The following is a 19,551-nucleotide window of genomic DNA, read 5'->3' as shown; positions in this document are numbered from 1 at the left end:
TCTAAAATATTCAATGGTTCACTATTCTCTAAAATATTCAATGGTTCACTATTCTCTAAAATATTCAATGGTTCACTATTCACTAATCTATTCAATTCAATAATTTCTTTTACTTTATACTTAGAAATCAATTTTATTCCAAATTTTTCCAAAAACTTACGCCCTAAAAGAACATTAGTTGCAACATAGTTGTTGGGTACAACAAAAAATGAGATTTCTTCTTCTATGTTTTGAAAAACGAGCTTAACAAATATTTTTCCGAAAGTTTTAATCTTAAATCCATTAACTCCACAATAGTCAGTCGGAAACAATACATCGCTAATGTTTTTATAAGGAATGGCAGCGTGTTGAATTAAATTAATGGCGCTACCCGTATCGAACATGGCAGAAAGGAAGGTTACATTAGGCTTCATTTGACAATCAGTGTAAAAATATACTCCTACCTGGTTAATAATCGGAATAAACATATTTGGCTCCTCTTCGTCATCCCGTATCGGCTGGTTGTTGGCTGCTCCCACCATTTTTGGGTTACTTGCTGGCTTCTGTTGGCAATCCTTTAGCATGTGCTGGAGCGATCCACAGCGGAAGCAGGAATTCTTCTCGCGCTTCGGCGCAGTGCACGACGAATCGTAATGCCCATAAGCGGAACAATTGTAGCAACGGATTGTGTTCCGATCTTTTCTAGTGTTTTCTGAGCGGAGGGAAAAATGTTGGGACTTCTTTGTTAGATTTTCATACTTCCGTGCCAACTCCTTCAATTTTTCGATTGTTGTTGCTGTGTACAATAGGGCGATATTGGCTGAACGATCGCGAAAACGATCAATTATAAGCTGAACTGTCAATTTTTCTTCGATGCTAGCACGCATAGCAATTTCCTCCATAAGAAGTATGTATCCCATAACAGTGTTTTTCAGCGGGTTGAAAATGGTCTCCTTTAACAGCAATACGATGTCAGCAGCACCACGACCAAATGTTTTTATAAAGTTCTCTTTAAATGCGTCATAAGTATTCGATTGGTCAACACGCAAGAACAAGTCGGCATCTGTTCCCGGTTTCATCAGCATTCGTACGCAGCGTAATTGGAAATTTTTACACTCGTTAACATCTCTGCAGATTCTCTCAAAATCCAAAATCCACTTAAAGGCTTCCTCATTTTCAGTGGCAGAAAACGGAATCATGAGCTGTTTCACCATACGAATGTCATCTGTAGTCTTGCTGTCGTTTCGCATTAATTCGGCCAGTATCTTCTTCTTCTTAGCTACCCTTATGGCGGCGTCAAGTAGTGCTTCTTCTTCTTCTAATTCGTCGATGTCTTCGCTAGCGCTCCGCTGGCTTACAACCTCAATTTTGGCATCTTCTTCCTCCAATAGGCTTTCTGGGATATTAGCCGCATCCTGGCAACCGGCATCCAATGCAAGCTTGCGCAGTTGTCTTAAAGTTGCACTTCCTGGAAACCTGATTTCATTGGCTTGAAGCCACTCTACAATGTTCGCCTTGTCCATTCCAATTTGGCGTCACTCGCCAAAACGCAATTATAGGAAAAAAACTTGTGCGTCTTCGGATAGCCAACAATGTTTATGTAGGCGGATGTTTAAATGGTGTCTATCCCACTTCTGAAGTTGTTATCGTAGTTTTAATTCTTTTTATTTCACTTTATTTTAATTTTATGTTAGCGTGCTTTTTACAATGTCTCTCTGTTCCTCTCTTTTATCGTAAAGTGACCGTTCTCTGATATTCACGTTATCCTTAGCCTTTTTCAATATTAGTTTTACTTAATTCTATATCAAATCGGAACAGCGGGATTGGTACATAAATGTGGATGTTGGTACTTAATTAATATAACTTAGAAATAGCTATAGACATGTTAATCACATCATCATACACTGCTTACACTTTATTTAATTGCTATCAAATTTTGTTAGTAAGCTAAATTTCAAAGTTGTATCAACTTAATTTTTTTAAATAGAACGAGTGAATGGCAAGCGGCCACCATTTTGGCATCAAAGATACAGCAAAGGCGTTCGAAACCTCGCAAAAAGGACTGGGCGGCACAACGTGTAGCCCAGGGACGCCAACAATCCTCATTGATCACATGCAAAAACCGATAGATATAGTCTTTAAACTCAGTAAACTACTGTGCATCATTCAATCAGTAGGCTCTAGTCCTAGCCATGCACAAAATCTAACGTTTCGACACCACCAGTATTTTCGAAAACAAAAATTTGTTGAGTTCCCAGTAAAGTATCAGTCGACCCCTTCTTTCAGCAACCAGATGGCCGGCATCGTTTTGGGCGGTATGGCGGCCTGTCGCCGAACCACTCACTATCTCGGACTACTCCGCATCTGCTTCCGCCCCCTCGGTCTGAATCCAGCCTTGGAACCACTACACCAGCGACGCTGCCGGCACACCTCGGAGTCCGAGAATTCCGGCGGTAAGAAGCCCACACCGGTGCCCCAGAGCTTGGACCAAAGTAAAGGACCGGCCGAGAGTGGATTGGAGATTACAGCAGCGCCGCCCAATCCTTCGGAGGTTCCTGGAGAACGCCGACCAGAGTCGCCCTACGAGGTCAGGCCCGAGCTGCCAATTGAGGTTCAGCCAAATCGATCCAATCCCTCGCCCAAAGAAGTGAAGCCACCAAATCCGCACACTATCATCTGCAACTCGGACAAAAATGAAACCTGCGGAGGCAAAGGTGTTGAGCCTGGTGATCCTGTTAATATTACGGAAACTAAAGGTGAGCAAAGCTGCGATGAGTATTTATAGATTAAGCCTTAAACCTCTTGCCTACAGATTTTATGCCAAAACTTGACTCACAAGCTTCGACTGCAGTGGAATTTATGAATAACTCCTCACCCCCCATTCAATCTATAAATTTATCTTCCACGGAATCAAAAGATAATCCTAAAATAGATAACTTATTCACAATTGAGTCCGAGCTAAAGGCCCTGGAAGCATCCATATCTGATTTCATTGATCAGCCTAACCATCAAACTATGTCTCCGATTACTGCTGAGATTAAATCGATGGACTCGACTTCAAATGGATCAGAAACTGAAAGCGGTTCAACAAAGTCAATAGATATGCCCTTTCAAACATCTTTTGTGATTCCATCTGGTTTAAAGCATCAAAAATTGACCCCAGCTGAACAAAAAGATAAGACCATATCTCAAATCACCACTTCGACAAAATCCCAGCCCTCAACTGAAGATGAATGCAAAAAAATTGGCACAACACAACACGGCTTGAGTGCAAAGTCTCAAACTTCTACCAAAATCGAAGATAGCTCTAAGCTCCAAGTTAAAAATGTGTATAGCAAAAAGGGCTTGGATTCCAAACAAAGAGAGGATTCTAAGCCATTTCATTCAAGTGTGAGTTCATTACCCGAACCCCAATCAAAGAAGGCAAGTTCTCAAGCCCTGGCACAATCCATCACCTCGGCGGACAAAATAGAACAAAGTCCTGAGCTTAAAACTAGTGAATCCCAAACTCCTAAAGAAGGCCAGAATTCCAGTTTTAATGTGCCTGGGGAGTGCAAGGGACCGGGGATCGAAGGCAGTTCCGAGACACTCATTCACAGCAGTGCAGAATTTAGTCGGATTCTAGATAAGGCTCACGAAAAAAGGTTCGAAACGGTCAAGGAAAATGCGGTTGATATGGAGGTGATCCAGAAGTGGGTGGAAAACTTTAAGTTGGCGGAGAAAAAGGCTGACTCTGCCCTCGTGAATAAAAGCTCAGAAGGAAACTCGGCGCTCTGCGAGGGTAATAAAGACAAGCCAGCCTATATCAAAGAATCTTTGGTGAAGGAAAATATTAAATGCGTGCCTAAGGACACAACATCTTCGGATACTGTCTTATCCCCCTCTGGTCAGGATTTTACTACAACAAAGACCACTAAGACCAGCACTCAAACGACACTGCCACTGAAAATCGTGGCCAAGCATGAAGCTCCAACCGAGTTCAAGAAAACATTCAAACCTATACCTTCCTCCCAGCTTAAGTCGAACAAGGATACAGACTTTAAAGCATCGGGTGAAACAACTAAGCCCATAGAATTTATTCTTAGTCAGCCTCCTGCAACTAGCAATGCGGAATCTAACCCCATTAAATCAAGTGCCATGTTTGTGACAGAGCCCAACAAGATCGTTTCCATTGCCCACGAGAAAACTAAAAACCAGTCCACAGATGAAATAGTGGCAATGTTTAAGGACGACAGCGATGGTGATCAGACCAGTATTGAAGAAGGCAGAGTCAGAGAATTGTTCGAGACGCTAGATAGATTTACTGATCCGAGTCCTTCGTGGACTTTGCCAGAGTTCTCTACAGCTACACGTATTGAAAGGGCACACCTTGATGAAACAGACTCGGAAAACAAAACTGACAATCACTTCAAAAAACTTGGCGACTTAGACTCAGCCATCCGAGAAGAGAAGGAAACAAAAATGCCGAATACTGAAGACAAACCCAACGACAATATTTTTGCAAAGCTTAGTAACATGGATTCAACCATCCGAGAGGAGAGCAGAGACGGGTCTGAGAAGAGCGAAAAGGAGGGTGAAATGAATGCCGATCAAGCAAGTTTTGACTTAGCCCAGAAGATTTCGTCCTTTGTAAAGTCTGCCGGGGAAAGTGGCACTAGCACAGACGCCACTCAAAACGCACGAAGATTAAATAAAATAAAGTCAAAGGCCAAAAGCAAAAACAATACGACATCGGAGCTAACACCTGGCGATCTCTACGATCCAATTTCTGATGAGGTTTCCGCCGTACCCCCGCTGGAAAAAGGCAAGACAGAGATTGAAGAAAACGAGGACTCCAATCCCGGCTTAGAGGCTCCAGAGGTCAAGCATAAAAAGGAGGAGGCCCAAGTCAAGGCACCCACGGCAACGGATGAAACTAGGACCAATGTTGATAAAAAAGCTGCGGTTGATGAAAATCTATCGAGAAAGGACAAACCCCAGCTGAAAGAAGGGGAGCTGTCCTTGAAGTTGCTGGACAAGGTTACGGGGGAGATGCCAGCGACGACGGAGATGCCAGGAACGACAAAGGCACCAGCCGAGAAGAGCCTCCTCCAACACATCTTCGACAAGATCTTGGGCAGAGGCAAGGGCAACGAGGGCAAGCGCCAGATGTCCTCATACACGGGTCGACGTCACCTGAGCACCAGCTCCATGGCTGCAATCTCCCTAAGAAGTTCTCCTGGTGAATCCCACTCCAGGAGTTGGGATAGGACACTCGTTCGGCGGGGATCTACCAACAATTTGAATGCAGTCTTTCAAGGGGAAACTCCTGTAATTGTTGGTCCGCAACAATCTCTTATAGAAACGCCCACATTTGAGCTATTCGCCAAGAATAAGAATGATGACACCGAGATAAAGGGAGGCTCTCCCGAGTGCTCCTCGCCCAAAAAGACGCCGCGTGACCTTCTCCGCGAGAAGCAGCAGACCAGGAAGATCAAGATCCTTGGCGGATCCGAGGAGTGCGCCAAGAAGATGAAACGGCTAGAGGAGCTCACGAGGAAAAAGGACGACGATGACTGCGAGCGGGGACACTTCTCCAACAGCCTATCGAAGTTTTTCCACCAGCTCTGGGTAAGTATGGGGTCACTAAACTGAATTCGGCACTTCCAGAGCCAGCCCACTACCAAGGTACCCTTATGTTACTTAATTGCCTATTAGATGTAGTTATCTTTGCATTTATAATCAACTGTGTTTTACAATACCGGTGGTACTTAGGCCAAGTATGTTTTCAATGATATATCGATGGCGGAAATATTACCCATTTACATATTATTTCCTTGGTTTAGAAAGTGTAAAAATCAACAGTTTATTAAAAATCAAACAAATAAAAATCTTAAAAAATCTCCAGGTTGAATTTTGCCAATTACAAATTACAAAAATTATTTTTTTGTGTCCAATACAAATTAATAAATTAGAACAGTACATTAGCACAGAATATTTTTCTTATAATTGCAAGGGTATATGAACTTCGGCTTACCGAAATAATCTTACTTTACGTTTTTTTTTTCACAGAGAACCCATTTCATTTGCCAAATTTGGGGCAATCAGGGAGTACTATTATCAGAGACCTTTTTGAATGTCATATCGAGGTGATTGGCGACCCGCTAACTGTAGTATATAGATTAGCTATATTTTGCACGACATCATAAGAAACGAGGGAATTATTCTGAGTCAATTAAAATTTTATACCACCCCGGGGCTTGATAAGGTGTTGCAAATCAGCGTGGGCTCAACTTTGATAATAAAAGTCTAGCGCCTAGGCAATGAAAACATTCAGAAATATATATATAAATAAATCTGTAAGAGGCTACCTAGGTTGTTTGTAGGTCAAGAATGAAAGCTCTAATTGAAGGGGGGACAGTTTTCTATAATTCCAGATGCGGCGAACAACTCAAGCAAAGTGAAATAATCTGCAAATCGAGCTGTCATGCACACGAAGATGTCGATCTGAATCTAACTGGATATTAGACTGAAATTTAGAGTTTCTTTGAATTATTTGCCCACATGAAGGGGTCGATCTGATAGCTTTCTGGAAAAAAAATAATATAGCTTATTGTCTGGATCTGGACAAATCAAAAGGGATCAACTTATATTATATATTACGATTTAACTTATGTTATTTTAACGTAATAAATTTATTCATGGAACAATTCAATCTTGGTAACGATGTCAACGTTTCATCGCTGGGGTAGACAAATATTGATGATATGATGGTGATATATTTACCCAATTTATAAATATTTTATGGTTTCAAATAGAGTTTATTGAAAATATTACGTATACGACATGCTGTCTTTGAACGGCGATATTTATTATAAGTAAAAATGAAGAAAGTTTTTTAAAGCAATGTTAAATTTTTGACATCAGTTTGTGAAAAATGCGAATACCGCACAATATTTCAATTTCCCGACATTAAAATTGATGATTAGGATATAGCCTATCAATGGATGCATTCCAATTGAGTTGGCTTACCTCACCTTTAACAACAAACCGGTAGCTCGATTGGGGTTCCAGCATTAAATATATCTATCAAATTATTTTATTTATAAACTTAAAATTTGCCATATTGATTTACTTATTATCTCTGAAATCTAACGTTAATCCTAATATACTAAAGAATATGTTTAAAAAATCTATCACATCTTTCACATTTTTACAAAAATCTAAAATACCCTATTACTACACTGCAATAAAAATGTAAACAAAGCCGAACAGCTGTGTTAAAAAGGGTGATAGCGTTTGACCACAAAACATTGGTGGGTGTGGTGTCGATTAATTCCTTATCGCTCTGCGTCTCCTACGTCACACCCACAATTCCGCAATTGACTGATTACCGCGAATTTGGAGGTCTACTAGTGTACGGTTTCTGATATTTGAATCAGTTGCGAATCGGCTTTTCGAGTGAGTGGTTATTGCTGATAGAATTTACTATTATAGCTTAAAAATGGCAAAGGATAATCTAACAGCAGTACTGCATGGCATTGAGGACATGCGATTGGTAAGTCCGAAAAGGATAATATATCTTACTCGATTATACAGAACGTCTTTTGAATAGGAACAACGTCCCATACCAGAGATTGCCGATGATGGTAAGCATTACGTGAATTAAATTAGTGCGAAAATAAAAATACTGTACAGAGTTAATTTTTTAACAATTCAGTGATAAGAGAATCTCAAATAAATTAAAGTAAAATGTAAAACTAAGCCACAATATTGACATTTAAAAATAATTTTACGATTATTTAGCTAAACCCCTTTTTTTGTATTTTTTTTCATACTTCTTATCGACTCAATCTAGCCATTTGAAGGTTAAATTTACATGACTTAATCGGTTAATGATAAGGGGAAAAGGCAGCTGACGCTGGGAAATGCACTATACATATTCTGACAGTTTAAGAGCTGTGAGGCAAATAAACTAAATAACAGGATATTCTTTCAGTTGTAGTAATAAACAACCCAGTAACAAACAACCCATAATAGATTTCATTATATTTTTACCTGCTTAGAGGTTCTTCTGGCCATGGACAGTGTCGGCATTTGTGGATCTGATGTTCACTACCTTGCCCATGGACGAATTGGTGACTTTATCCTCACCAAGCCCATGATTATAGGCCACGAATCCGCCGGAGTGGTGACAAAGCTGGGCAAGAAGGTGACCACGCTGAAGGTTGGCGACCGAGTGGCCATCGAACCTGGAGTGCCCTGCCGCTACTGCGATCACTGCAAGGAGGGCAAGTACAACCTTTGCCCCGGAATGGTCTTCTGCGCCACGCCCCCCTACGACGGCAACCTCACCCGATACTACAAGCACCCGGCGGACTTCTGCTTCAAGCTGCCCGACCACGTCACCATGGAGGAGGGGGCGCTCCTGGAGCCCCTGTCCGTGGGTGTACATGCCTGCAAGCGGGCGGAGGTCACCCTGGGCTCCAAAGTGCTCATCTTGGGGGCGGGACCCATTGGCCTGGTCACTCTTATGGTAGGTTAACCAGAAAAACTGAAGTATTTAAAAATAACTATAAAATTTAAACCATTTTCTTGCATTCAAAGTAAATTTTGAGACAAGAGTTTTGTGTTCGTTTTTTTTTAAAGAACATTTAAAAGTTAATACAACACAAGAAATATTGTTTTAAGATTTATTTTGTTGTTTTCAATATTTTTTACATAAGAAATATTTTTTAAAGCAATTACTTTTGTTTTTTTGATTTCTAAAATCAAGAACAAATTATTTTTTTATAAACTAAACATTTTCTTTGTTTAACTCTGTATATTTTTATATCCAAGTAAGTCAAATTTTAAAGTTGCATATTATCATTTCTTAAAATACAAGGGATATTTTCATTGAAAATATGCTACCGATGCATAAGTAAATTAAAAGAGTTACGAGTTATTTAAACTGGTTAGTCACCAGTTTTATACAAAAGTAAAAACGTAGTCAAAGTTGCAATATAAGCAGAATACCATAAAAGTATTTTCAAGTGACTAAAAGTGTTGTCTTATACTTTGCAGGCTGCGCAAGCCATGGGTGCCTCCGAGATCCTGATCACGGATTTGCTACAGCAACGCCTGGATGTGGCCAAGGAGCTGGGGGCCACCCACACGCTCCTGCTGAAGCGGGAACAGACCGCCGAGGAGACGGCGGAGCTCGTCCGGAAGACGATGGGCGGTCCGCCGGACAGGTCGATCGATTGCTGTGGTGCGGAGAGCAGTGCCCGCTTGGCCATCTTTGTAGGTCATCTTACAGGATCGGGTTAAATTGAAAAACTAAACTTCACATTTCCTTTTCAGGCCACTCGTTCTGGCGGAATAGTGGTGGTGGTGGGCATGGGAGCTGCAGAAGTCAAGTTGCCTCTGATCAATGCCCTTGCCCGCGAAGTTGATATCCGTGGTGTCTTCCGCTACTGCAACGAGTAAGTGTGACAATCCCCAAAGAGATCCTCTGCTTACCCATGTCTCCTTGCAGCTATGCCGCTGCCCTGGCATTCGTGGCCTCCGGAAAGGTGAATGTCAAGCGACTGGTGACCCACCACTTTGACATCAAGGATACGGCAAAGGCGTTCGAAACCTCGCGAAAGGGACTTGGTGGCGCCATCAAGGTGATGATCCACGTGCAGCCCAGGGACGCCAACAATCCTCGAAAATTTTGATCATATGTAAAAACCGATAAATATAGCCTTTAAACACAGTAAACTATTGCGCATCAATCAATCAGTAGACACTAGTCTTAGCCATGCACAAAATCTAACTTTACGACACCCACCACATTTTTGTGAGGTTCCGGTAAAGTATAAGCCGGCCCCTTTTTTTCAGCAAGGTTGTACATTAATACAACCAGATGAATCAAACGAAAAACGAAAATACCATATTCTCATATATCCTATAGAAGCGTAAAACATTTTAATAAAATATTATACAAATTTTTAAATTGGAACTTGTGAAATAGAGCATTTGTGTTGTTTTTGTCCATAGGGAGACTGCTTGAGTACAGAGAACCCATTTCGTCTGCTAAATTTTTGGGGGCAAACAGAACGGAAATACACAACTCACTATTATCAGAAACCTTTTTGAATGTCATATCGAGGTGATTGACGCCCCGCTAACTGTAGTATATAGATTAGCTATATTTTGGCCGGCATCGAAATAAACGAAGGGGAATTATTCAGATTCAATTAAAATTTTATACCACCCCGGGGCATGATAAGGTGTTGCAAATCAGCGTCGGCTCAACTTTGATAGTAAACGTCTAGCGCCTAGGCAATTAAAAACATTCAGAAATATAAATAAAACTCTAGGAGGGGACCTAGGTTGTTTGTAGGTCAAGAATGAAAGCTCTAACCAAAGGGTGACAGATACGGTGACAAACACAAATTACAAATCGAGATGTCATGCACACGAAGAAGTCGATCTGAACCTAACTGGATACTAGGGTGAAATTTTAAATAAGATGGAGCATGTGCCGACATGGAGGGGTCGATCTGATATCTTTCTGAAGAAATATTTTAAGAATGTATGTTATTTAAAAGTGTACACTGCTTACAGGTCAGAATTTATGTTTGTAAGCATACAAAATAAAACTACGTTTCAAATTAATGTGGAGCATTCGTTTCCTTTAATATAAAAGTAAAACAAGAGTTGACAAACCCATTTACATAAAACTAGAAAGTAAACAAACTCAGAATGCCTAAGTAAACATACGTTTGCAGTCACAACCATTTTCAGTATAATTTCTCAATAATATAGTATAAAATTTAAATAATTATAATTAGCTGATCAATGATATTTGGTTATTATTTTTATAAAATTTATTATCGCGTTTAAAAATCAACTCAAAAGTTAAATTTCTTAAAAACTTCACTGATTGATATTGACACTTTGATAACGTTCCAAGCTAGTGAATACATGGAGGGATTAAAGGGTTTGGGCCCCTCTCTTGGGAAAAAATAAAGATGCAATAAACTTGTCAATAAACTTCCTCCCTCACCTTTGATTCAAAAATGGGTTTTCTTGTTCATTTAATATTTTCCAAGTTGTCTTAGATATTAATGTCAGTCAAATTCACATTTTCCTTTGAGAAATGTTTCATCAATAGTTCAGTTTAGGCATTTCTTTCAAACACTAAACAACAGTTTGTTTAAGTTTTTTTTCCAAATTTTTCGTTACGTTTTTGAATCAAAATTTAACAAATTTGTTTTAATAATGTTTAAGAGATCCGCGTTAGTTCTAAGTCGGATCACAAAGGACTGCTTTAGCAGTCGCTGCTCACAGCCCGCTCTTTTAAGGTCCCATCATCTCAAGGTTCTACCAAATATAAAAAAGGAAGGTGGGTACTGATCTTATGACCTTCGTTACAATGTTAATATTACATCCGTGGTGTAGACACCTCCAAGACCGATGGCTTTCCATATCAGAGGCCTAGAAGACTTGACGACGGCTCGATCGGAGTGGTTCATGTCCAGGACCAGAAATACTCTATACTTGTCGATCCGTTGCAACGCCGATTCCTGCACGATCTGGAGCAGGAGCAGGACCAAAGGTCAAAGGAAGAGCAGCATGAAGATCTTAAAAGGATAAAAAGGGAATGTGTGAAGCTGGTCAAGGAGATCACCATGTCTGGTAAAGATGGCGACATTAAAAAGGCATGCAAAAAACTGGCCCAACAAGAGAAGTGCGATAAGAAAGAATTAAAAAAAAAGTGCAAAGAGTTAGCAGAAGAGGAAGAATGTGAAAAAGCTAAGCTCAAAAAAAAATGCAAGGAAATGAATAAGTGCAAGAAGAAGGATCCCTGCAAGAAGAAGGATCCCTGCAAGAAGAAAGATCCCTGCAAGAAGAAAGATACCTGCAAGAAGAAAGATCCCTGCAAGAAGAAAGATCCCTGCAAGAAGAAAGATCCATGCAAGAAGAAAGATCCATGCAAGAAAAAAGATCCATGCAAGAAGAAAGATCCATGCAAGAAGAAAGATCCATGCAAGAAAAAAGATCCTTGTCCGAAAAAGGATCCTTGCCCGAAAAAGGATCCTTGCCCCAAAAAGGATCCTTGCCCCAAAAAGGATCCTTGCAAGAAGAAAGATCCCTGCAAAAAGAAAGATCCCTGCAAAAAGAAAGATCCCTGCAAAAAAAAGGGTGATATGAAAAAAAAATGCAAGAAAATGGCCAAAATGGAAAAATGCAAAAAATTGGCCAAAAAGGAAAAGATGAAGAAAATGCAGAAAAAGTGCAAAAAAATGCTTGAAAAGGAAAAATGCAAGAAAATGGCGAAGAAAGATAAGTGCAAGAAAAAGTAAATGACCGACAGAAGTTTAACGCGGGCTCATCAGTGTTTTTTAAATTATGATATGGTACTATGCGGCTCTTAATCTTAAATACAGTAGGTTTTAAATTAAAAGAACATTAAAAAAACATTTGTTTCTTTACATGGGAGGCCTGTTACGTAAAAAAACCAACTTGCTCTGCAAGTACGAAGGCAGTGGTATTTTAAATTAAAGTACTCATCTGAGTGACGGTTGGTAGCCATCATTAAAATTGTCATATTATTCCCGCAGCATACCCTCGATATTAATGTCAGTCAAATTGCTATAACTTCAGATGTTACGGCTAAAGATCAGTGTAGGTCTTGCTTTCATAGACTAAACAACAATTTTTTTGTTTCAAAATTCTTCGTGACATCCGGGCTTAAAATTTTTTTCAAAATTCTTTGTACATCCGGCCTCAAAATTTTAAAATTTAACTTAAAATGTATCAAAGATCTGCCTTAATTTTAAGTCGGTACATACAGCCCATCTTTAAACGGAACCAGCACCTCAAGGTACTTGCAAACTTACAAAAGAAAGGTGGGTCTTTATCGTATGATACTAGTTAAAATTTAAATATTAATATATCAACGCTGTTGTAGACATCTGCAGGCCCGATGGGTTTCCTTATCAGAGATCTATAAAACTTGACGATGGCTCGATCGGAGTAATCCATATGCAGGAGCAGAAATGTTCTGCAGTCGCCAATCCGATGCAACGACAATTCCTGGACGATCTGGAGCAGCAGCATGCCCAAAGGATCGGATGGAGTCGGTGGTTAAAGGAAGAAAAAAAAAAGCATGGGGTTCTTGAAGAGGTTAAAAGAGAAAGCCAGAAGCTGGCCAAAGATGTCACAATGAGTGGAGACGATGGCGATTTAAAAGCGTCCTGCAAAGAAATGGCCAGAAAGGAGAAGTTGAAAAAGGAAGAAATAAAGAAGAAATGCAGGGAGTTGGCAGCAAGAGAAAAATGTGAAAAAGATAGACTCAAAAAAAAGTGCAAGGAAATGAAGAAAAAAGATAAATGTAAGAAAAAAAAACCTTGCCCAGAACCAGAACCATGCCCAGAACCTTGTCCAGAACCTTGCCCTGATCCTTGCGCAAAAAAACGCAAGAAAAAAGACCCTTGCAAGAAAAAAGATCCTTGCAAGAAAGAAGATCCATGCAAAATAAAGAAGGTTGATATGAAAAAGAAGTGCAAGGAGTTGGCTCAAAAGGCAGAATGCAAGAAACTGGCCCAGAAGGAAAAGATGAAGAAAATTATGAAAAGTTGCAAGAACTTGGCCGAGAAAGAAAAATGCATGAAGATGGCTGAAAAAGAGAAATGCAGGAAAAAAGCCAAGAAAGACAAATGCAAGAAAAAGTAAATGACCGATTGAAGCCGCGGATCCAAAAAAAAAAAATTTGATGTCTTTAAATAATTATTACATTATGTGGTTAGGCTATTAACTATGAAATATTATAGTTGTTAAATAAATAGCGATTTGGACTGTCAGCTCGAAAAATGTCAATTCCTTATTAATTAACGCTTTAAAGTGTATTTTAAATAATGAAAAAAAAGGCTAAATTTTTATTTAGCTGGTATTTGCTTTTGTATATGCGCCTCGATTCCGCATCACCACTTTTTGTAAATAAAGTATTAAGAAAACATTGGATTTTTTGTTGAGACCTAAATACTATGTCCTCAATCCTAACTAATTTATATAAGTTTTCTCTTACCATGCTTACACTTTAGTCGGTAATGGTATAGAGAAAGCGATTCGACCTCAGACCTTATATACATAATTTGTACCAGAATAAACATCATGATATAGTTCCTTACTTGGCTGACAAATGTTGCACTACTCCTGCAAATCCGTTACGTTTTTACGATCATAATACTTTTTGAAAGTCCAAATAACATATTTTTTAAATTGCAATGATAGTTAATTTTGGTTAAAACCCTATGTTAATCTTAGTTTTAAGATGTTCACAAAAATTATTTGAGAGAACGCTCAGTGTACTCAATAAAAAAAAGTTTAATAATAATTTATGTATATCAGTGGTGTAGGCACCTACTGGAGTAAAACATATAGAAAATGTGGTCTTAAAATGTGCTAGAAAGAAATATTTTAAGCCAGCCTTTTCCGATTTCAAATCCTATAGGCTAACTTTGATTATAACGTCAAATACAGGCCGATTTATTTTCCAGTTAAAGGAATATCATGGCGCAGATCGGGTCACAATTTTCTTAGCTTTTGCATTTTCCTAACTCTTTTGGATATAAAATTATCTGTGAACTTTTCGAACTAAATTTAAATATAAGATGTTAAAACGAGCCTCGCTTTCTTTAAGCCATTACCCGGATGCTTGTTTCCGTGCCTGCAATTGTTGCAGGTGTATCCGTATGCATCACGTGCCAAAAATCAACGAGGACCTTCTGACTGCTCACAAATCTGAGCAGGACTATTTAAGGGATTTGCGAAAGCTGCAAAGCCATTTGATTTCCCAGCAAGGTAGGTTTTGCAAACTAGACTAATTAAATTGTATAACCGTAACAGCAACAAAAACCGAAAATTTAGGATTTTTAATTAAAAATATATTGAGTTCGGCCTGGTTTGCCGAACAACCTTTAAGCTACTTTTATTTCTTTTTATTTAAAGTGCCGTTTCTTCTGTGTTCAGGTACAAGTGGTATTCCTTGCCTACGACCCGGTCAGTCTATGCCATGTGCGTTCCTGGGGGATCTTGAGCTGCAGCTGGAGCGAAGGATCCTAAGACAACAGTTTTCAGATCTTGAGACGGCCTTAAAGCTGAAAATTCTTCCGGAAACAGCCAGCGCCAACGACGAGTGCGATCAAGGATGTGGAGAAGGCAAGAGTGTCGCTAAAAAAAAACGGAAGAAGTGCGGCAAGGGTGGTGGAAAGAAGGGGGATGATGGCGAGGACGACATGAAGGAGCTAAAAAAGCAGTGCAAGAAGTTCAAGGCGGAGAAAATGCTGGAAAAGTGCAGAGAAAGTGCCGCGGCGCAAAATTGTCAAAAAATGGCTCAGGCGAAAAAATGTCAGAAAATGGCCGAAATGGAGCAATGCATGGAGTGCATCAGAAAAGAAAGGGGAGAAAGTGAAGTGGAAGAGGAAGAAAATGAATGTTGCGAGAAAGAAAAATGCCCAAACGAGGAGGAGGAGATCGAAAAGCTGAACAAACAAATCCAGAAATTAGCCGATCAATTGAACTGTGAAAAGTTGGCTAAAATAGAGGCCATCAAAAAAGCGTGTCGCGAGCAGAAATATAAAGAAGAGTGCGCTAGATTGGCCAAATTGGCCAGGCAGCAAGCCGAAGAAGAAAGAAAGCGGGCCGAAGAGGAGGCGAGAAGAAGGGCTGAAGAGGAGGCCAACAAAGGTCCCGAAGAAAATCTGTGCGAACTAAAGAGGCAGTGCGTCGAATTGGCCAAGGAGCAAAGGAAAAAGGCGAAGGCCAATCAGAAAAAACTCAAGGCGTTGGCCGAAAAGGCCAAGGCTAAGAGAATGAAAGAGAAGTGCAAGAAAATGGTTGCGATTGAAAAGTGCCGAAAACAAGCTTTAAAGGAGAAGGCCGACAAGGAGAAGGCCGAGTGCGAAAAGGCCGCAAGAGAGGAGGCGGCCAGGCTTAAAGCCGCCCAAGAAGCTGCGGAGGCACGAAAAAAGGGAGATAGCGATTATAGAGCCAAAAAAGCGTTGTGCAAAAAACTTAATAAAAAGCAAAAGCCGAAAAAAATTGACGTATGCGCCAAATACAAATTTGAAGATGCAGGCGAAGAATGTGAAGAGGATGTGATCAAAGACGAAATCAAAAAGGAAGTCAAGGAGATCAAAAAGGAGGTCGCTGGATTACCTCCTCCCCCACCTCCGCCACCATCACCTACAAACCCCAAGGCTGCAGACCCACCCCCAACACCACCCACGGCCGCAAAACCACCGCCTCCACCATCCAAGGCCGATCCCAACACACTTTTCCAGATATGCAAGAAGCTAGCCGAAAAAAAGCTTAGACAAAAGAAGAAAAAGGTCAAGGCGTTGAAGGCCAAATGCAAAAAAATAACACAAAAAGAACAATGCAAGTGTGAGAAAAAAACAAGAAAGGCCAAAGAACTGGAGGAGTACTGCAAGAAAAAAGAAGAAAAGAAGAAATAGATGTTGAATTCTCAGATCTCCCAGTTCACCAACTAAATTAAGGTCCTTGAAATTCAAATAGCTTTGCTGCAATGCTTTGGCTGTGCGCTCGTTACACCTCTTCATTAATTATTTGTTTTATTACGATAATAGTCGTACATCAGTTTCAGGCACTGTTGCGGGCTTATAAAATGAGAAAAAAATAATTTTGAGCTGAGCGATCGCATTTTTAAATCGGAATCGAGTAAATTGTGCGTATTTATACGATTAAATATCCAGATGCAGTCAAAACAATAGATTTTATATTTTAGCCTTTTAATACCTAGGCAACTTTAAACAACATGGTGTAAAATAACTAAATTTACTGGTATACAAACTGAAATATCTTCAATAGATTGGATCTATGATTTTTTTAGGCTTACTAGCTTAACTTCTACTAATAGAACGTTATTTAAATTTTTTGTTTTCAAAAATATATATGTATTCTATAAATAAAATAACAAACAAAACCGTATTTAACATTTTTTGTAAACGTTTGTATTATTTTGACTGCAGCTGTTCGTGCCTTCGTTAAGGACGGAAAGCTTTTATTCAATAAATGCAAGCCGATTGAAATTACGAAAGAAAAAACGAGCAATTACATCTTAAATCGAACTCCTGTCCACGAACTTCTATAGACAAGAGCTTCAGAATATCATTGTGAGTCTGGTTCAGAGATTTGATTACTGGTTCGCTGGCGGTGCCGTGGCATTATTGAACTGGAAGGTCGGATAGCGGGGTGCGAAGGCTCCGTCGCCGATCATTTGTGTATGCTCAGAGTCGTCGCGCCCGGCGATGGTCGGCGCCCGGTACTGGGTCTCCACAAACTGCGGTGGCGCTGAAAAATGTTACAAAAATTTTGTTCAGATGGTTTCACTTATTAGAAAAAGTTTGTTCTAAAAATTGCAAATATTAATTCAAAATGTTTTCATTTTAACATTGGTTTTGTTATTTAGAGATTAATAGCTCAAATTTGGTTTTTTAAAGTTTGCGGATATAATTTTTCGATTTCTTATATTTCAAACTACGAGTTTATACTCACGAATATTGGGATACAGCGAACCACCGCCACCAGTGCTGTCGGCCACATTCCAGCCCAGGGCACCGCCCTGGCCATCGCCTCCCGGAGGACTAGCCGGACTCACCGGCTGAGTAGGTGCTAGCGATGGATCCTCGGACTGGACGGCCGATGGGTTATCCGTAAACTGGGCGGGCGGCCTTACCCCCGCCAATGGAATGGTGCCCAGGGTGATTGGCACTTTGCCGGTAAGATTACGGTGCGGACCGCTGACATCGCAATCTACGTGGAGGTCATAGTCCAAAGCAATAATGCCGCAGTTAAGAAGGTTGGTCGGTGGCAGCGCAGGTATCTCCAGTTGCTGCGTAAAGGTGCGAGATTCTCCTCCATTGACGGGGCCAACACTTAAGTTGCCTATTATCACCTTGGACTCTCGCTTCTCGCTCCTCGGCTGATTTGTATGAAAGGTGACCAGTTTTCGCAGTTCAAACTTCACTGCTGTGAGATTCACATTGCTGGTGTTGTCCACCTCGCAGGTGATGGGCAGCACCTGGCCCGAAACAAAACCAGTTTGTGGTATGCTCGTAATAACGGTCAGCGGTCCGGACCGGCAGCAGAAGCAGCAAAAGGATTTCTCTAGCTCCAGTTTAAATGGTTCCTTGACGCGTGGATTGAGATTCAGATCAACGGGTGCTATAACCGTAAAGGCCATCTTCATGTCCTGATCGAATTTCCAGGGACGGTCAAGCGTCACTTTTATGGTGAAGCGCACATGGCCGAATTCACCCTCAAAGGAGGAGGGCAGATTCGGCGGCAGTGCGCAAGTAAAAGGATAAGTGTGTGTGCCAGGCGGAAGTTCAGTCTCAGAGCCTAGCAAAAATTTAAAATTTAGATTACATTTTCGTTTTTCTATCCACTTACTGTTTTTGCCACCCAGCAGATAGTACTGGATCTTGAAGTACTCCTCGTGACCCTTTAAGTGGGTCACCTCGTTCTCCGACTTTCCCTCGCTGGTGGTCACACTTTTCTCCTCTGTCCACTCGGTGTTGGCCTCACCTAAGAACCGAATGATGATGCCTACGAGAAACAAGTGGCTGTATTTACCGAACGACAATATTCGACGTCACTGTCGCGTTTTAATTTTAGCTATAAATAATATGAAAAGCTCGCCACGGCAAGCCCAACGGATGACATCATCGCCACCAGACAGCATCGCTCCCTTGTTTGATGGCCTCAAAATTTGATTATTGTGGAATATTTGTCACACAGATTACATACCCCTCCCTTAAGAAGAATTTATTAACTTTCCTTTGTGCTCACACTTGAATCTATTTATAGTTTGTTATCGCCTAACTTTGGAAAGGAGAAAGTGCATTTCTTTGGCGGGTTCAACAAACGCTAGTTATGTGTGAACAAGGTCGCTTAAAGACTATTAGACCAACCTATTGTGGGTTGCACACCGGCTTTTTATAACAAGATTTCATGGAGAAGTCATGAAAGCAAAAAGAACATTGCTGCGTATCATAAAATAAAGTTGCATGTGTTGCTCTACTTATACATCTAAAACTCAATTAATCACCGAACCTCACAAAGGTGTCGTCATTTCTATGAGTAATAGAACGCGACTGGGATTTTAATTAACATTTACTTGCAGTACCAACAAAGGTGATTCTTACTTACCTCGAACTTTTTTTGGCGAGTCAAATGTAAATTTCACCTGTCCGTTGACCGTTTGGCCCGCGTAGTAGGTGTTCCATGGGTTGTCCAATTGGACTTCACAACCTTTAAGGCCCATTTTTTGAGATTCTGTGGCTTGAGGCACCAATAAATAACGGCAATCTCGTTGTTTTTAAACGCCCTCCGTTCGCCGAATTCTGAGATTAGAGATGGGAGTTGTAGGTATCTAGGGATGACAAAATAATAAATAATATTTTTCGATAATTTTGTATGACCGTTTGTTGAATGATGCAGCCCTTTGTAAATTAACTTATCTGCAAATTCATTTGGAAAGTTTTGGATTGAATTCACCGAGTCGTTGAATTTCGATCAGCTGTTCCATACAAA

At 40.3% G+C, this 19,551-nt stretch overlaps 7 protein-coding genes across 10 annotated transcripts; 5 read left to right on the top strand and 2 right to left on the bottom strand.

The window, feature by feature from the left end:
- Positions 1–251: 251 nt before the first annotated feature.
- Positions 252–1,502, bottom strand: LOC123037209. Its single transcript, XM_044456946.1, has 2 exons — positions 444–1,502; positions 252–366 (listed from the first exon to the last, which is right to left on the bottom strand). The coding sequence occupies exons 1-2, from the start codon at positions 1,500–1,502 to the stop codon at positions 358–360; spliced, it is 1,068 nt and encodes a 355-aa protein (XP_044312881.1). The 3' UTR covers positions 252–357.
- A 348-nt stretch (positions 1,503–1,850) lies between these two features.
- Positions 1,851–6,673, top strand: LOC108038456 (protein piccolo). 4 transcript variants are annotated; one of them, XM_044456945.1, is made up of 4 exons: positions 1,851–1,917; positions 2,266–2,735; positions 2,792–5,589; positions 6,031–6,238. In XM_044456945.1, exons 1-4 carry the CDS (start codon positions 1,862–1,864, stop codon positions 6,109–6,111), a joined length of 3,405 nt encoding a protein of 1,134 aa, XP_044312880.1. In that variant the 5' UTR covers positions 1,851–1,861; the 3' UTR covers positions 6,112–6,238. The 4 variants fall into 4 exon arrangements, with proteins under 4 accessions (XP_044312880.1, XP_016970731.2, XP_016970732.2 ...); XM_017115242.2 differs by lacking the exons at positions 1,851–1,917; positions 6,031–6,238 and adding an exon at positions 6,396–6,673 and having other exon boundaries at positions 2,037–2,735; XM_017115243.2 differs by lacking the exon at positions 1,851–1,917 and having other exon boundaries at positions 2,037–2,735; positions 6,031–6,236.
- Positions 6,674–7,397: 724 nt separating this feature from the next.
- LOC108038454 (sorbitol dehydrogenase) lies at positions 7,398–9,705 on the top strand. Its single transcript, XM_017115238.2, has 6 exons — positions 7,398–7,516; positions 7,574–7,607; positions 8,025–8,494; positions 9,025–9,243; positions 9,304–9,425; positions 9,479–9,705. The coding sequence occupies exons 1-6, from the start codon at positions 7,463–7,465 to the stop codon at positions 9,660–9,662; spliced, it is 1,083 nt and encodes a 360-aa protein (XP_016970727.2). The 5' UTR covers positions 7,398–7,462; the 3' UTR covers positions 9,663–9,705.
- Positions 9,706–11,106: 1,401 nt separating this feature from the next.
- Positions 11,107–12,413, top strand: LOC108038455 (sperm-specific protein Don juan-like). Its single transcript, XM_044457009.1, has 2 exons — positions 11,107–11,335; positions 11,392–12,413. The coding sequence occupies exons 1-2, from the start codon at positions 11,212–11,214 to the stop codon at positions 12,294–12,296; spliced, it is 1,029 nt and encodes a 342-aa protein (XP_044312944.1). The 5' UTR covers positions 11,107–11,211; the 3' UTR covers positions 12,297–12,413.
- Positions 12,414–12,662: 249 nt separating this feature from the next.
- LOC123037222 (sperm-specific protein Don juan) lies at positions 12,663–13,806 on the top strand. The gene is made up of 2 exons (XM_044457010.1): positions 12,663–12,842; positions 12,905–13,806. Exons 1-2 carry the CDS (start codon positions 12,746–12,748, stop codon positions 13,666–13,668), a joined length of 861 nt encoding a protein of 286 aa, XP_044312945.1. The 5' UTR covers positions 12,663–12,745; the 3' UTR covers positions 13,669–13,806.
- Positions 13,807–14,456: 650 nt separating this feature from the next.
- On the top strand, positions 14,457–16,944 carry LOC108037061 (axoneme-associated protein mst101(2)). Its single transcript, XM_017113514.2, has 2 exons — positions 14,457–14,796; positions 14,965–16,944. Exons 1-2 carry the CDS (start codon positions 14,607–14,609, stop codon positions 16,449–16,451), a joined length of 1,677 nt encoding a protein of 558 aa, XP_016969003.2. The 5' UTR covers positions 14,457–14,606; the 3' UTR covers positions 16,452–16,944.
- On the bottom strand, positions 16,552–19,391 carry LOC108037060 (arrestin domain-containing protein 17). The gene is made up of 4 exons (XM_017113513.2): positions 19,168–19,391; positions 18,409–18,564; positions 17,512–18,357; positions 16,552–17,307 (listed from the first exon to the last, which is right to left on the bottom strand). Exons 1-4 carry the CDS (start codon positions 19,280–19,282, stop codon positions 17,153–17,155), a joined length of 1,272 nt encoding a protein of 423 aa, XP_016969002.1. The 5' UTR covers positions 19,283–19,391; the 3' UTR covers positions 16,552–17,152.
- Positions 19,392–19,551: the final 160 nt, after the last annotated feature.

The sequence above is a fragment of the Drosophila rhopaloa genome, unplaced genomic scaffold, assembly GCF_018152115.1.
Source record: "Drosophila rhopaloa isolate 14029-0021.01 unplaced genomic scaffold, ASM1815211v1 contig_155, whole genome shotgun sequence".
Taxonomy (NCBI): Eukaryota; Metazoa; Arthropoda; class Insecta; order Diptera; family Drosophilidae; genus Drosophila; species Drosophila rhopaloa.
Note: the sequence above shows the minus strand (reverse complement) of the source record. Positions and strands in the feature narration are given on the sequence as shown.

Bases quoted from the DNA above. Each gene is read 5' to 3' on its own strand.
- LOC123037209 (XM_044456946.1), bottom strand. From the start codon at position 1,502: ATGGACAAGGCGAACATTGTAGAGTGGCTTCAAGCCAATGAAATCAGG.
- LOC108038456 (XM_017115243.2), top strand. From the start codon at position 2,093: ATGCAAAAACCGATAGATATAGTCTTTAAACTCAGTAAACTACTGTGC. The intron at 2,736-2,791 runs GTGAGCAAAGCT...TCTTGCCTACAG, and splicing joins TAATATTACGGAAACTAAAG to ATTTTATGCCAAAACTTGAC. The intron at 5,590-6,030 runs GTAAGTATGGGG...TTTTTTTCACAG, and splicing joins AGTTTTTCCACCAGCTCTGG to AGAACCCATTTCATTTGCCA.
- LOC108038454 (XM_017115238.2), top strand. From the start codon at position 7,463: ATGGCAAAGGATAATCTAACAGCAGTACTGCATGGCATTGAGGACATG. The intron at 7,517-7,573 runs GTAAGTCCGAAA...TCTTTTGAATAG, and splicing joins GCATTGAGGACATGCGATTG to GAACAACGTCCCATACCAGA. The intron at 8,495-9,024 runs GTAGGTTAACCA...TATACTTTGCAG, and splicing joins TTGGCCTGGTCACTCTTATG to GCTGCGCAAGCCATGGGTGC.
- LOC108038455 (XM_044457009.1), top strand. From the start codon at position 11,212: ATGTTTAAGAGATCCGCGTTAGTTCTAAGTCGGATCACAAAGGACTGC. The intron at 11,336-11,391 runs GTGGGTACTGAT...TCCGTGGTGTAG, and splicing joins ACCAAATATAAAAAAGGAAG to ACACCTCCAAGACCGATGGC.
- LOC123037222 (XM_044457010.1), top strand. From the start codon at position 12,746: ATGTATCAAAGATCTGCCTTAATTTTAAGTCGGTACATACAGCCCATC. The intron at 12,843-12,904 runs GTGGGTCTTTAT...ACGCTGTTGTAG, and splicing joins TGCAAACTTACAAAAGAAAG to ACATCTGCAGGCCCGATGGG.
- LOC108037061 (XM_017113514.2), top strand. From the start codon at position 14,607: ATGTTAAAACGAGCCTCGCTTTCTTTAAGCCATTACCCGGATGCTTGT. The intron at 14,797-14,964 runs GTAGGTTTTGCA...TTCTGTGTTCAG, and splicing joins CCATTTGATTTCCCAGCAAG to GTACAAGTGGTATTCCTTGC.
- LOC108037060 (XM_017113513.2), bottom strand. From the start codon at position 19,282: ATGGGCCTTAAAGGTTGTGAAGTCCAATTGGACAACCCATGGAACACC. The intron at 18,358-18,408 runs GTAAGTGGATAG...AATTTTTGCTAG, and splicing joins TCTGCTGGGTGGCAAAAACA to GCTCTGAGACTGAACTTCCG. The intron at 17,308-17,511 runs GTGAGTATAAAC...AACATTTTTCAG, and splicing joins TTCGCTGTATCCCAATATTC to CGCCACCGCAGTTTGTGGAG.